Here is a 14,968-nt window from a genome sequence, read left to right as displayed (position 1 = left end):
TAATGTTGTAAAATACATTCATGAAATTAATGAAAAAGTAATTTTTGTTTTCCCTATGCATTACTAGAATACTAGTAAGAAAAACTGATCACTTGCTGAATTTTAGAATGAAAAATATAATTTCTAAAGGCATAAAAATTTTAGAGAGAAATGATGAGAAATGAGTAAAGTTTAAATATCTCTTTGAAAAGGAGAAAATACGGTAAATGAGGTATTGGAGCAATGAGGCAATCATCATCCAAGTTATTCACTCTGATAGCATGAACCAACTTAAGACTCATGAAAGAATAAGAAGAGGTTAAGAAGGTCAACCACCACACCATGGAGCAAAGAGTACCTACAACTGAAAGCAGGAGGATTGCATTCAGCATCCATGTGGAATCTAAGCCCCCTCTTATACAGATGTGGAGTGGACACAACCATTCCAAGGTCCACAGGATGGAGGAATAGAATATGGATTAGAGTGGACTTATTGATAATCTATTCATGAACTATTGTGATTAGTAATCGAAGAAAATGTGGCATTGGTGTGGAGGAAGTGGCCATGGTGGCTACTGGGGGTAGGGAATGGGAGGAAGAGATGAGATGTGGAGGCGTTTTCAGGACTTGGAGTTGTCCTGGGTGATGCTGTAGGGACAGTTACCAGACATTGCATGTCCTCCCATGGCCCACTGGATGGAATGTGGGAGAGTGTGGGCTATGATGTGGACCACTGACCATGAGGTGCAGCGGTACTCTAAGATGTATTCACCAAATGCAATGAATGTCCCATGATGATGGAGGAGACTGTTGTTATGGAGGAGGAGTGGGGTGAGGGGGGTGGGGAGTATATGGGGACCTCACATTTTCTTAATGTAATATTTAAAAAATAAAGATAAAATAAAAGCTAAAAAGAAAGAAAGAAAGAAGAGGCTAAGAAAATGAATTTGTGGTAAAGGTACAGAAATGATGGGAAGCTCTCTAATACTGCCTTCATTGTTGCTGATATCCCTGCACACTGAGCAAACATTTGCAATGATATATACACTCAAGTTCAGACACGTATAAACACATACATATACATACACAATCCAGTTTGTGTTATGCAAATTAAATATATAATTTGCTCAACTAGCTTTTCCAGTGATATGAAATGAGTTCATAAAAAGTTTTTACAATTAAGGCACCCATGCTTCTGAATCCCTAGACTTTAATAGAACTATTCAAGTGCTTCTATTACACATTCCTGAAAATTCCATAGATTATAAAATTTTATAAAAAGATATGGTTACATAATCTAAATTACCACTAAAATTTAATGTTAAGGAAAACACGAAAGCTTGTAAATTTATAATCATGAACTGATTTTTAGAATGCAAATAATGAAATCCAAAGAATAGCCTCAGTTGATTTAAAAATATATACTAAGAAAAGTGCAAATTTTGTAAAACATAATGGAAAATGTTTAAATGGAAATATGTGGAGGAAAAACAAAGATTAAACAGCTTTAAATCAAAATAGTTTAAGATTTGTTATCTCAATTACTACTTTAAAATAACATTTGGGTTACCTTAAATCAACATTTTAAAAGACACTGAACAGTCTGTAATCTCTCCCTATTTCTACAATATACATAATATAAAAAAATTAAACTTTAGGGGAATGGGAGAACAGAACATAGTAGCTGTTTAAATACAGAGAAAAGGAAAAAAGGAACAAATGAAAGCCTAAGGGACTGCTGTAAATGTTTTAAATATCCACAAATTTATTAATAAATACATGTCACTAATTACTTTCCTTAAATATTTTCTAAAAGCACAAGCAAAATAAACCATTATAAAAATTAGGGTCATGTTTAATTGACCAGTTAATCTCAAAGTACATTATGAGTTCCTGCTATGTATATATTACTCTGTTACTGAGAGGTCCTAACTGATTTAGGGGAAAGAACAGGGACAAGTGAGCAGTCTGAAAAAAAAGCTAAAATCAGCCAGGGATGAAGATAGACATATCTAGGTAATTAACTTAAATTTAAAGGAGGCAAGAGCAATGAAAGGGAAAAGATATAAAAATGTTCTATTACTCAATGTAGCATTACAAAAGATTGAGTTTATTATTGGAAAATAAAGTTTAACACATTTCACATAGTACAATTTGTTTTTCTAACCTGCTATAAATAAGATATACTTAAATACTGTTGCATATACTTGCAAAAATAAACGAGCAAAACTTTAGTATCCCTGGTGGACTTTCTAGACAACGTTAATTTTGGATTTTGGTTAAATAACAAAGGAAAAGAATTATGGATAAGTGTTCAGAACAAGCTTTTCGTTAGGATATGAAATCATGCCATGGTTCCAAAAAAGGGTTAGTTGTATAAATTTGGGAAATAATCACTCATGCAAAAATCAGAAAATACCTGTACCGAGCCACCATGTCTGTCTGCTGCAAGGTGAGCTCTCAAATGGTGGGCATTTGCCTGCTGAGAGTCCCAAGCTGCCCTGTGGTCTGCCGACTGCCATTTATTTAATGCATATGGCATGCATGGAAGAAGAAAAACCCAATATGTTAAACATCTCATCCTCATAATATATAAACAAACGTATAAAAGGAAGTTTAAAATACCTTACTTTTCTGAATCATAGATTCAGCTGTCTTTGTATACTGAATGTGGAGATGTTTTAGTTAAATTGCTACAACTATGTAATGATCAGCAATAAAAATAAAATAGAAATATAGAATTTTAGAAGTGAAAGGACTTTATAAACTCTATCCTCTAACTTTACAAATGAAGTAACAATGAAGGAAGGTAAAAATGATGTGCTTCAGAGAGCACTCCAAATAAGTGATGAACACACTAAAAAGCCATTCAATACATTTTCTTACAATAGTGGTCCCCATTTTTTTTTTAATGAGGAGCTAATTTAACAAGGTAAAAAAGAGTCTTTATACAGTTGTACTTTGGATTCTAGAAGCAATTTCCCTCTTGCTTAGTACCCTATTTCTGTTTGTGAGTATAATGTGAGAAAACAGAAAAGTTCTTTGAAAAGTGAAAAGCTCTATGTAGAACACTATGAGGCTATGACAAAACAAATTAAAAAAAGAGATGACCCTACATATATCAATCCCTTTGTGTCCTTGATTTCTTTTTATATGGTTCAAAATAAGGAACCAATTTCCACAGACTTTAGACCCTTCAGCAAATGTACATGGTATCACCACAAATTAATAATAATCTACTACAAGAATTAATAGTAATTGCTTAATAGGCATCAATTGTTATGTTTCCGGAATGTGGAAAGCACTAATAAACAAGAGGGGGAAGAACACAATACTTAAGTTCCTAGGCCCTGCTTGGTTCTGTATTGGCTGCTTTACACGTATTATTTCATGTTGAGAGATGCTATCAACCCTGTTTTCCTGATAAAAAAACTGAGGCACTGAGAGGTTAAACACTTCCCTAAGGTCATGGAGCCAACAAGGAGTACTGTACAGCAGAGATTCAAACTCTTTCCATTATGCTACCTGGCTCCTTACCACAAAGTATGTATATTCCAAAGCTTTCCCTGCTCTTTCCTTCCTTTCTTTTTCAACCAAAGCCTAGAAAATCTTACTATAAAATGCCAAATAACAAGACAGTTTCTCCTCCTATACCCGCCGCCCACCCCACCCCTCGCTCTACCAACAAAGGATATATCTAGATATTTCAAAGTCTCTAAGCACAACCCCTAGGTTTAGGTCAGAGCTGGTTTAAAATTCCAGCCAGAGCATTCCTTGCCCTAGAAATCCGTAAGTACATGGGTCAGCTATGGTTTCCTTATGGAGTTCTAAGTTTCTCTGACTTTTTGAGATCTCCCTAGAGATTTAAAGGCCCATCACACTCCTCAGCATGAGTCTATAGCAGATCTATCTGAAGGTTTAGAGTAGGAGTTAGTGTTAGTATGCTCCACTTCTAGAAGTAGGCAGTGGACCTCCATGCTAGATGACACTCAGCTAAATCAGTACAAAAGAAGAAAACATTTGCTTTGTCATGAATTCTGGAAATGATGCAAAAAGTGGTTTGGGTGAGTTTACATGGCATTTACAGTCTTGCAGTTCTCCATTTTTTTCCTTTTCTTTCTCTGTATTTTTGAGGAGACAACTAAGCATTTATATGACAGCAAGGAGTTTAAAGGGCAGGCTGAGCACAAGCATACTGGAGGCCAGAGCACTCCTTAAAGAAGATATGTTAAATTCAAGTAGACAAAATGAATAAAAATTCTAACACTAAGTTTCTAAATTGAATTGTACAATGCCAAATTACATACTCTGAAGCATGAAGAAATTTGTTACAAGTATGTCATTGAAACAATTATGGTAGTTCTATAATGTCTTTTAACTCCTTCTAAATTCAGAATTTAGCAGATTTGTACCTTAAATTGAAATAAATTACATGAAATCAAATCTAGACAAGATGAATGAATGAAGATGATGCTAAAATTGAGATAAATTCCTAGGGCAACAGACTTTTTTGGGGTCATAGACCTCTTTAAGAATATACAAAAGCTATGGACCCTCTCCTCAGAATAAACATTATTATACACTCAATATTTTATATACAATTTTAGGATCTCCTAAACCTTAACCATTGTTACAAAGATTTCATTGTTTGACAGAATTACCTTATTTCCTTTGGGATTGTAAACCATGTGTTTCTCATAAAACTTAAACTAGTTTACTGCAGTCTCAGATATAGAAGTTTTTTGTAGATACAAATATCCTATCATGATGTCAAAGTCTCAAATTCAATATATGAACCTATCCTAAAGAATTTCCCGAAATTGGCTCCAACCCTCAATAAGTTTACAATCTAGATAGAAAGACAAGTCTGAATCATGTAAAAAGTTAAACTCTAAAATATTTAAATTATAATTTAATTCAATATGAGAAGAGTTTTACTTATTAAAGTACATAACAACTCAAGTGGAGAAAATCAGAAAACACAAACTGATGACCTTCTAACAAGTACATTTTAGAAATTTACTCTGATTTATAAAACCACAAACTAAAAAGTCTTGATTTTGGAGCCATTTCTTTACACATATAGCATCTTATCAGGGTACTCAAGTTATAACCTAATTGTCATTTCTATTTAAGGTAATTTACATATGGGACTGTCTATTGTCCCAATTCTTAAAGGTAGAATTCTCTATCAAATCTCTTTAGACTGACTATATTTTACAGCATTATACTGTTAAATACTTCCTAAAGTGTAGTATTTTCTTTTTCTATGTTTTTTGTTTCTTTCTTTCTTTCTTTCTTTTTAGGAGGTACCAAGGACTGAACCCAGGATCTTGTACATGGGAAGCAGGAGCTCAACCACTTAAGCTACATCCACTTCCAGGTTTACTATGATTTTTAATAAGTGGTGTACTTTCCTTTGGTTTTCATCTCTTGTTTTAAACCCTCACTTGCACTCTGAGAAGACAAAGATATAAAAGTAAAAAGGGTCATAACCAAAAATTTCTATAAGAATACTGTTTTAAGTTATAGAGTAGACAAAATTTTTTATGCCAAAGATGGCTTCCAAAGAGCTTCTTCTTACAGAGAGGAGACAGGTGAAAACATTACCAAAACAACTTTCCATCACCTTACCTGGGGAACATAAACTCCTCATACTTGATCAACCTTCCTATCTTGAACTACTCTCCCTCTATCTACTCTTTACTTCAAACAAATTGGACTACTTGCTATTAAACAAATTCTCTATGTTTAAACTTCTGTTTCATATTTTATACTGTTCATTCTCCCCAAAATGCCCTTATTCCTTAATCTGCCTTTAAAAATTCCATTCATTTTTCTGGCTTATGTCGAAAGCCATCTTCACCATAAAATCTTTATAGATCCCCACATATTTCAAAGATCCTCCACAGTACTTTATTACTGTGTTTAATGTAAAATAGCTTATTAAATGTAAAATAGCTTTTTACTGTATTTACATATTTATTATGATAATTATACTAGTAACATCAGCCACAAGAGATGAGATTTATTGAAAGTTTACTATGTGCTAGGAATTAACATGCATGATTTCTATTTTATAGATGAGGAAACTGAGGCTTTGAGAGATTAATTAACTTGCCCAGGGTCAAGTCACATCCAGGTTTATTTGATTTCAGAGAGTGAGCGAGCTCTTAACTACAACACTGCTTTTAGTCTATCATTACAAAATCATTTCTTGTGGGTTAAACTATCTTCCTTATTTCTCTATTTCTGCAGGATGTAGAACAGTAGCTTCCAAACAGCAGAACTTCAGTAAACAATTTATTGAATTAAAATAGACTGTGGTTAGAAACATCAACTACTATTATAATTCATTCCAGCAATGTATCCAAATACTTCCATTCTAAGAGAATATCAAATATTGTTCAAAGTTCACATTCATTCATACTAATAATTAACAAGTTATGATTAAGCAGCTACAAATTAGCTATGGTTTGTTCTTTCTCTACTTGTGAGAAAGGAATAGGACTTTTCCTCAGGATAAAAAATAGTGCAAATTAATGGAAATAGTTTCTATGTAAGAGAAAAATATGTATTACTAATCCCTAAATATATGTGATATGTATATACACACATATATAGCTGCCACTTGGACACGGTAAACATCAAATATATTCATAATCTGTCAGAAGATAACACAGAAACAATTTAAGAAGTTTCATATCTAAAAGGGCTGCAAACCTGATTTTTGGATTGTTGCATCTTATCTCTGTGTTGATGTGCTTCTCTGTTTGATGACAGAGCAGGATCTTGCTGAACTGCACCCACTGGAGTAGGCTACAATATATAACAGTTAGTATCGACACAGTCTATTTCAGATATTACATTCAAAATCATTTACTGCTTAAAACAGTCAAGGAAAAATAAAAGATACTGTTGAGTTAACAAAAGCCTTAAGAAAAGATATTTTCAAAATTTGTTGTTAGCACTCACAAGTTAAAACAAAGAGAACATAGCTTCTTTAAAGTACTTATTAAATATTTAAATAGTTAGAGTTATTTATCTATCAACTAAAGACCTTCTAATACTGTCATTACTTTTACATATCAAAACAATAAAAATATATTTGTTTATGGCTCTCCTTTCCAAAGCTAATGTATAAAGAAAATAAATTATTTTAAGAAAGTTAAGGGAATAATTTTTTATCTTTAAACCTTATTTCAAATTCAACAACATAAAATAACAGATGAAAGGCAGCTCAACAAGTTATGGACACATTATTCCTAAAAAGTTCTGTCCGGGCATGTTTATCTCATCTAAAAATTTTTTATTCTTAGAATAATTTTTAATATACTTATGGAATTGCTTGGAGTCAATTTTTTGACTCAAAGAGAGGCTTATGAAAAATTCTAATTTTCAAATGTAATTCAAAATTTAGTGCAAATATTTTAATCAAAGTCCATTGATATTCACATTATAGAAACCACATATATTCAAAACACACTGAGCTTGAAAAAATACAGCTATAACTCTTAAATATATTAACTGTTTAAAAATATTTAGTTCTGAGGGTTCTATAGTTTCACATTTAGATAAACACTACTAAGAGCCACATTTTAAGAAATGTTGTGAGACATTCTTATTTATTAAAGAAAAAAAATCTAGTGAGTACAAATATTTGATTTTTTAGGAGTTGCCTCTCCAAAGAAAGAATTTAGTGTTATGTTCCTTAAAGTGATAAGCACCCATCCCCTCAATTACAATTAACAACACAACTTTTTTTAAAGTTATAAAAACTTAAGTACATTTTTAAAACCTGAACATGCTCTAATTTCTAGGAATCAATAAGAGACTACATAAAACTACTACGATAAGTAAAATATGTTTTTTAAAATAAATTACAAGTATTTTGGAAGATTATGAGAGTAAACAGAAAACAAAGAGTTTACCTATAAAACCATTAGAATATTAGAAAAGAAAAGTATATTTGATATAAGAACTAAATCAGGAATGGAAAGTTCGAAATAATTCATCATTCTAAAAGCAGGAAGTCCAAATGTAAGGTTTCACAAAATTCAAAGAAAAATCTCAGTATCATGCTAGCTTAAGAAATGTCCATAAAAAGAAAATAAAATGAATCGTTTTGAAAAATTATTTATTCTCAACTCTTTTCATTGAAGGATTTATACTGTTAACAAGAAGTTGAATACTATAAATAATCTTTTATTGTATAGCATGGAGTACTCACCAACTGTTTACCAATCCAGTCATATTCGTAATCAAACATATATCCTTTTCTATCAAACAAATCAGTAAAAAGTTTTCTTAGGTAGTCATAGTCTGGTTTTTCAAAAAAATCTAACCTTCTTACATAACGAAGATATGTTGCCATTTCTTCTATAAAGGAAATTTAAAAAAATTTTAAATATCTAAAACTATGTTACATATATAAACAAAAAAGTAACAAAGTACTATTTCAATTTAAAATTTTCTGAATCTGAAAACAATGAAATAAAAAAAGGGAAACAGAAGGGAGGACAGAAAATAGAGACAAAAGAAAGGTTTGGTGTAACAACTATTATTTTTGCTTCAATTTATTAGGAACAGTTAAAATTTTTATTTTATAATAGAAATTTGTACAGTATTAGAGATTGAATTAGCAACTTAATAATACATGGTTAATTAGTCACAGAGCACTATAAGAAGCACATAAATTTTTAAATTATTTAAAATACTGCTAGGAATAGATTTTTATAAAAGCATCTCCACAGGCTTGCTGGAGTCCCTTTAGAATCAGTGACATACACTAACTGACCAAGGTAGAATTCAAATTCCTAACTTTGTCTATAAGCAGTGTTCTGACCATATAAGCCACCAAAATAAAACTAAAACTGATCTAAAAAACATAACAGGAGCAGTATAAGCCTTTTCTTATTTTCTGGTCATATAATTAGCAATTATTTGGTAATATACAAATCTCTGCACACCATTGTAATTCCAAAGTATTAGATATATTTGTAAAATATCATACTTTCCAGAAGGAAAAAAAAAAAATCAATGACAAAATGTGCAATTAGTAAAACATCAGTTCACAGAAAATCACTATAAAAAGAGATAGTAGGCTATACCTGGCTGCTTTTCTGATCCAGTTCATTCACAGGCAGCAAGTAAGAACAGAGCATGCATAGCCCAATGAGTAACGACCCAGTGACCTTCTTAGGGTGACCCTACCACTATTCCAGCTACCGGATTATCATCTGAATAATTTACTTTAGTACCTCAATTTTCCTGAAGGAATTTAATTTAGGTTTCTTAATGAAAGGGAGTCAATCTTTCTACACCTAAACTGCTAGTACTATCAACCAATTTTTAAAATGTAATAGCAAAAAAGAAAAATACATAAAGAAAAATTTAAAAATAAGCCACATGAACCAGTTCCTTCTCTAAAAATGAAAAGTTGATTAAATAGCAAAGTAAAATATTAAATCAAAAAGTCTCCAAATTGTAAAATAAAACAGTAATTCAAAATGTTTGATCAGTTAAGTATCAATTCTCTTTGTACTATTTCTATGCTTTAAAGCTTTCTATCAATGAAAAATATAAGGAAATCTGAAAAAGTGCTACCTAAGATTATGCTGATGATGATATATTATTACAATAACAATGCAAGCACAGTACAGAGGAACCAGTAAGTATCAAAGTGAGTTAGGAACTCAGTCTTCTCTCTGAAGTGTCCACTTATGTTGGCACACAAATCAAAGGAGATATTTTAATAATTAACAAATTATTTTCATTCCTTAGTTGATTTAGAAGCTTTATAAGTAAACTTTTGTTGGCTGAAATTGAGTTGCCACAATCACAATCTACTTGCAAACAAAATTATTTTCATAATTTCATATTGCTTCCCAATATAAAATTAGCCTGAAATTAGTAAGGTTAGTATGGTTTTACTGAGTATAATGTAAATAATAAATGTAAATTACATCAAACTTTACATACTTCCTGTGAGTTTCATATTAAGACACAAATGACTAACATTGTATATCAAAACTTTAAACTTCTGACCATCTTACCCAAAGTCTCTCTCCTCTCCAGAAAAAAAGCTAGAGGACAGACAGCACCCCTGCCCCACCCTCCAAGCACAGAGCTTTGATTTTGCCAGGCAGCAGCTACAGACAAAGGGGCCTCAGGGATCCACCTCCAGAGGAAAAGGTAGAGAGAGTGACACAACCTAAGGCTGATTCAGCTTTTGACCCACAAATTTGGTCTGCTGTGTCCTGCAAGTCCTTCTATGCTACTCTTTGCCCTGGGAGCCTGAAGGGACTAGAGAGATCTGTCCCCCTCAAACACCTTCCCTACTGACTGGGTCTGGCTGTGAGGATGCAGACAGGAGTGGAATTATTTCCTACCCAGGAGAAGAGAGCAGGCTGTCAGCAAAGGTTGGAGAACTATCTCTGAAAGTTTACTAGCCAGGCTCTTAGGCTCAAGACAGGAACCTCTATCACATTGATCCAGTCCATGCTGCAGGAAACAGACTCTAACCAGGCTTCGAACTGAGAGGCCTGCCAAAGAGCACCATCTGTTGGCCAATGGAGGAAGTGAATATGAGGGAAATAAAAGATGAGAGGCTTTTTCTAGCCTTTATAGCCTCTCTCCTCAAGGCCCTTGGAAGTGAGTCAGCAACCCAATAGTGGGTTCAGGCCCATATTTGAGCAACTAACAGGGACAATCCTAAAGACCCAGAACAGATTGAACCAAGAATCAAGAACAGCAATAGCATACCCTGCCACTACTAAATCCCTACAAAAGAGAGAAATGGAGTAACAGAGTAAATTCACTGTCATAATCAGAAGCCTTAGACATCAGCAAAAAAAATTACAAGCCGTACTAAGAAAATAGAAAAAAATGCCCCAAGCAAAGGAATATACCAAAGACTCAGATGAGACACAGTATTTGAGAATATTAATCAACAAGATTTATGCAAATTTCCAAAAATCAAATTAATGACTTGAAAACAATATGGCTAAAGAGATAAAGGACATCAAGGAGAAACAAAACAACAGCCAGCAAGACAGCAGCAGAGTAAGGAGCTCCTAGAGTCAGCTTGTACGACACAGCAGTGAATAATCACCCAGAGCTATCTAAAACACCTGTTTGGGGGCTCCAGGAGACCAGAAGAGCATCCTGCAATATCCTTGAAAGAAGGTAAGGAGGAGACCACCCATTTGCAGAGAAGATTCATAAATAGAGCACTGCACATCCCCAGTGGCCGGTGCCCATCCTCCATTGGCGACACAAGCCTCCTTGAGAGCTATTCCACGGTTGGAATTGGAAGCTCCACTTCCCAAAAACAGGGGAGGAAGAGATGGTTGGGCACCAACTTCAGCTACTGATTAGTAAATTAGGCGGGCTAAAGTATAATCCTAAGGACGGCTAAAGATTGAACCTGTCCAACTCAGAAAAAGGTCAGTAGCCAACATTTTAACTCCACCCCCAGCATGAGGGAAAGAAAATCACAGTGCAGGAAGGAACCAGCTTCTTTCCATCAGATCAGATTGCAGCATTAGCCTAAGCCCCAGCCCCACCTCTGGCTGGGAGGAAGCTGGCGGAGCCTGTGTCAGCCTCTCCAGGAAAATACAGGCCGCGCCACAGAGCCAGTGATCATCCAACTCTGGTGGTGCAAGCTGCCTCAGGAGCTATTCTGTGGTTGGAATCAGAAGCTCAATTTCCCAAAAACAGGGGAATTAGAGATGACTGGCCACTGATTTTGGCTACTTAATAGTAAATTTGGCTAGTTAAAGTATAACCCTAAGAACAGCTAATGCATGAAACTGTCCAAATTTGAAGGACACCGGTAGCTGCCATTTTGACTCTGCCCCCAGCATGAGGGGAAACCAGGCTGACTGAAAATCAGTGATGGTAGGGACCAGCTTCTTTCACCCAGATCAGTCTGCAGCCCTTGATTAGGATCCATCCCCACCTCTAACAGGGAGAATCCTGGCTGGCCCTGCACCAGACTTCCAGGTAACTGTAGGTACATTCGCAGGCAGACTGAATAGTTGGAAGTTTACTGGAGCAACTGCAGTCATTTTGTATCCACACAGGATAGACTGATGTCTGCACCTGCAGCTCCATCCACACCCCAGGCAGGGGAGAAAGGGGCTTGAAGCTTCATTAGTCTCTCTGAGCAGCTATAATCTAGACCTGCATGACTCAGATTATTACACATGGCTGTGGCTCTGTCCCTAACCCTGGCAAAAGTGAAAGTTGGGAGAAGCTTCATCAGTCCATAGGGAAAAAAGGGCAGCTTAAGACACTACAGCTTACAGCACCAGTTGCATCCTCAGCTCCTACTGAGCAACCAGCAAGGGAGAAAGTGCAAGAAATCCCTAAACTAAAGAGAAAAACTGCACCCAGAATAAATCTATCTAGTAAACCAGATGCCAAGGTACCAACAAAAAATTACAATCCACACCAAGAAAAAGAAAGATATAGCCCAGTTAAAAGAAAAAGATAAGCCTCCAGATGATATAATGGAGTTGAGAAAACTAATCATAGATATTCAAACAAATCTCCTTAATAAATTCAATGAGATGGCTAAAGAGATTAAGGATATTAAGAAGATATTGGATGAGCACAAAGAAGAATTTGAAAGCATACACAGAAAAATAGCAGATCTTATGGAAATGAAAGGTGAGATAAATGATACAAAAAATACACAGAATCATATAATGGGAGACTTGAGGAGGGAGAAGAATTGGTGAGCTGGAAGAAATGATCTCTGAAAGTGAACATACAAAAGAACAGATACAGAAAAGAATGGAAAATATTGAACATGTCTCAGGGAACTAAACGATAGTAAGAGACAGGCAAACATATATGTCATGGGTGTCCCAAAAGGAGAAGAAAAGGTAAAAGGGGCAGAGGAATACTTAAAGAAATAATGATGGAAAATTTCCCAATACTACTGAAGGACATGGATATCCATGTCCAAGAAGCACAATGTACTCCCATTTGAATAAATCTGAATAGACCAACTCTGAGATACATACTAATCAAAATGTCAAATGCTGAAGATAAAGAGAGAATTCTGAGAACAGCAAGAGAAAGGCAATGTAGAGCATATAAGGGATGCCCAATAAAATTAAGTGCCAATTTCTCATCAGAAACCATGGAGGCCAGAAGACAGGGATATGATATATTTAAGTTAATGCAAGAGAAAAACTTCCAGCCAAGAATCTTATATCTGGCAAGACTGTCTTTCAAATAGAGAGTTATTTAGAATATTCAAGATAAACAGAAACTGAAAGAGTTTGTAACCAAGACACTCACTTTGCAGGAAATACTAAAGGGTGTGCTACAGTCTGAAAAGAAAAGACAGGAAAGAGAGGCATGGAAGAGAATCTAGAAATGGAGATTATATCAGTAAAAGTAACTAGAAGTGTCAAAAGACTGGTGAAAACAAAACATAACAGATAAAACCGAAATATTTAGGAATAAACTTAACCAATGATGTAAAGCATCTGTATTCAGAAAAGTACAATGCATTGTTAAAATAAATAAAAAAAGACAAAAATCAGTAATGTTTCTGTACAATACTACTGAACAATCTGAGGAGGAAAACAATTCCATTTACAATAGCAACAAAAAGACTCAAATACCTAGGAATCAATCTAACTAAAGAAGTACAGGATCTATAGTCAGAAAACTATAAAATAGCTAAAATAAATGAAGACTTTAAAAAATGGAAAGACATTCAATGTTCATGAATTGGAAGACTAACTATCATGAAGATGTCAACCCTATCCAAACTGATTTATAGATCCAATACAATACAAATCAAAACTCCAACAGCTACTTCACAGAAATAAAAAAGGCAATTACTGAATTTATTTGGAAGGAAATGTGCACTTGAATAGCCAAAAGCATTCTCAAAAGGAAAAGCAATGTGGAAGACCTTTCATGCCTGAAATTGAAACATACTACAAAGTACAATGATCAAAACAGCATGACACTGGCATAAAGATAGACACACTAATCAGTGAAATAGAACTGAGAATTCAGAAATGAACCCTCACTTCCACAGCCAACTAGCTTTTGATAAACCTACCAAGTCCATGTTAATAGGAGAAAACAGTCTAAACAAATGGTGCTGGGACAACTGGATGTTCATAACTCAACCCCTCTATTAAGAATCAACTCAAAATGGATCACAACCTCAAAATAAAAGCCAGGACCATAAAATGACTAGAAGAAAATGTAGGGAAACATCTTAAAGATTTGTGGTAAGTGGTGGTTTCTTGGATCTTACACCCAAAGGCCAAGCAACAGAAGAAAAAATAGATAATTAGGACTTCCTGAGAATTAAAAACTTGTGTACCTCAAAGAACTTTGTCAAAAGGGTGAAAAGTCAGTCAACTCGTCAAAAGGGTGAAAAGTCAGTCAACTCAATGTGAGAAAATATTTGGAAATCACATATCCAATAAGAGTTAAATATCCATGATATATAAAAAGATGCTTCAGCTCAACAATAACAAATTTTCTGATTAAAAAATGAGCAAAAGACTTGAATAGACCTTTGTCCAAAGAGGAAATACAAATAGCAAAAAAACACATGAAAAAATGTTCAACATCACTAGCAATTACGGAAATGCAAATCAAAGCTATAATGAGATATCATTCCACACCTATTAAAATGGCCACTATTAAAAAGACAGAGAACTACAAGTTTTAGAGAGAATGTGGACATATATTCACTGTTAGTGGGAATGTGAATGGTCTGCCACTGTGGAGGGCTGTTTGGCAATTTCCAAAGAGGTTGAATATAGATTTGCCACGTGACCCTGCAATACCACTACTGGGTACCCAGAAGAACTGAGAGCAGTGACATGAACAGTCACCTGCACACTGATGTTCATAGTAGCATTATACGCAATTGCCAAAAGATGAAGACAATCCAGGTATCCATCAACTGATGAATGGATAAACAAACTGTGGTGTACACACA

The 14,968-nt window shown here is 34.4% G+C and overlaps 1 protein-coding gene across 8 annotated transcripts in view; it reads right to left on the bottom strand.

Annotated features, from left to right (window-relative positions):
* CSNK1G3 (casein kinase 1 gamma 3) overlaps window positions 1–14,968 on the bottom strand; it is a 110,981-nt gene that overhangs the window by 18,874 nt on the left and 77,139 nt on the right. For 2 of the 8 annotated variants that reach the window (XM_004456894.4, XM_012524555.4), the window contains exons 9-11: window positions 8,210–8,358; window positions 6,703–6,798; window positions 2,399–2,494 (exon numbers count right to left, since the gene is read on the bottom strand). In XM_004456894.4, coding sequence (XP_004456951.1) covers window positions 2,399–2,494; window positions 6,703–6,798; window positions 8,210–8,358 — 341 coding nt within the window. The remainder of the gene's footprint in view (window positions 1–2,398; window positions 2,495–6,702; window positions 6,799–8,209; window positions 8,359–14,968) is intronic. The other 6 variants (XM_004456895.4, XM_058277923.2, XM_004456898.4 and 3 more) reach the window with 3 other exon arrangements.

The sequence above is a fragment of the Dasypus novemcinctus genome, chromosome 2 (genome assembly GCF_030445035.2).
Source record: "Dasypus novemcinctus isolate mDasNov1 chromosome 2, mDasNov1.1.hap2, whole genome shotgun sequence".
Taxonomy (NCBI): Eukaryota; Metazoa; Chordata; class Mammalia; order Cingulata; family Dasypodidae; genus Dasypus; species Dasypus novemcinctus.
The sequence above is the reverse complement of the archived record's forward strand: the minus strand, read 5'-3'. Positions and strand labels throughout refer to the sequence as shown.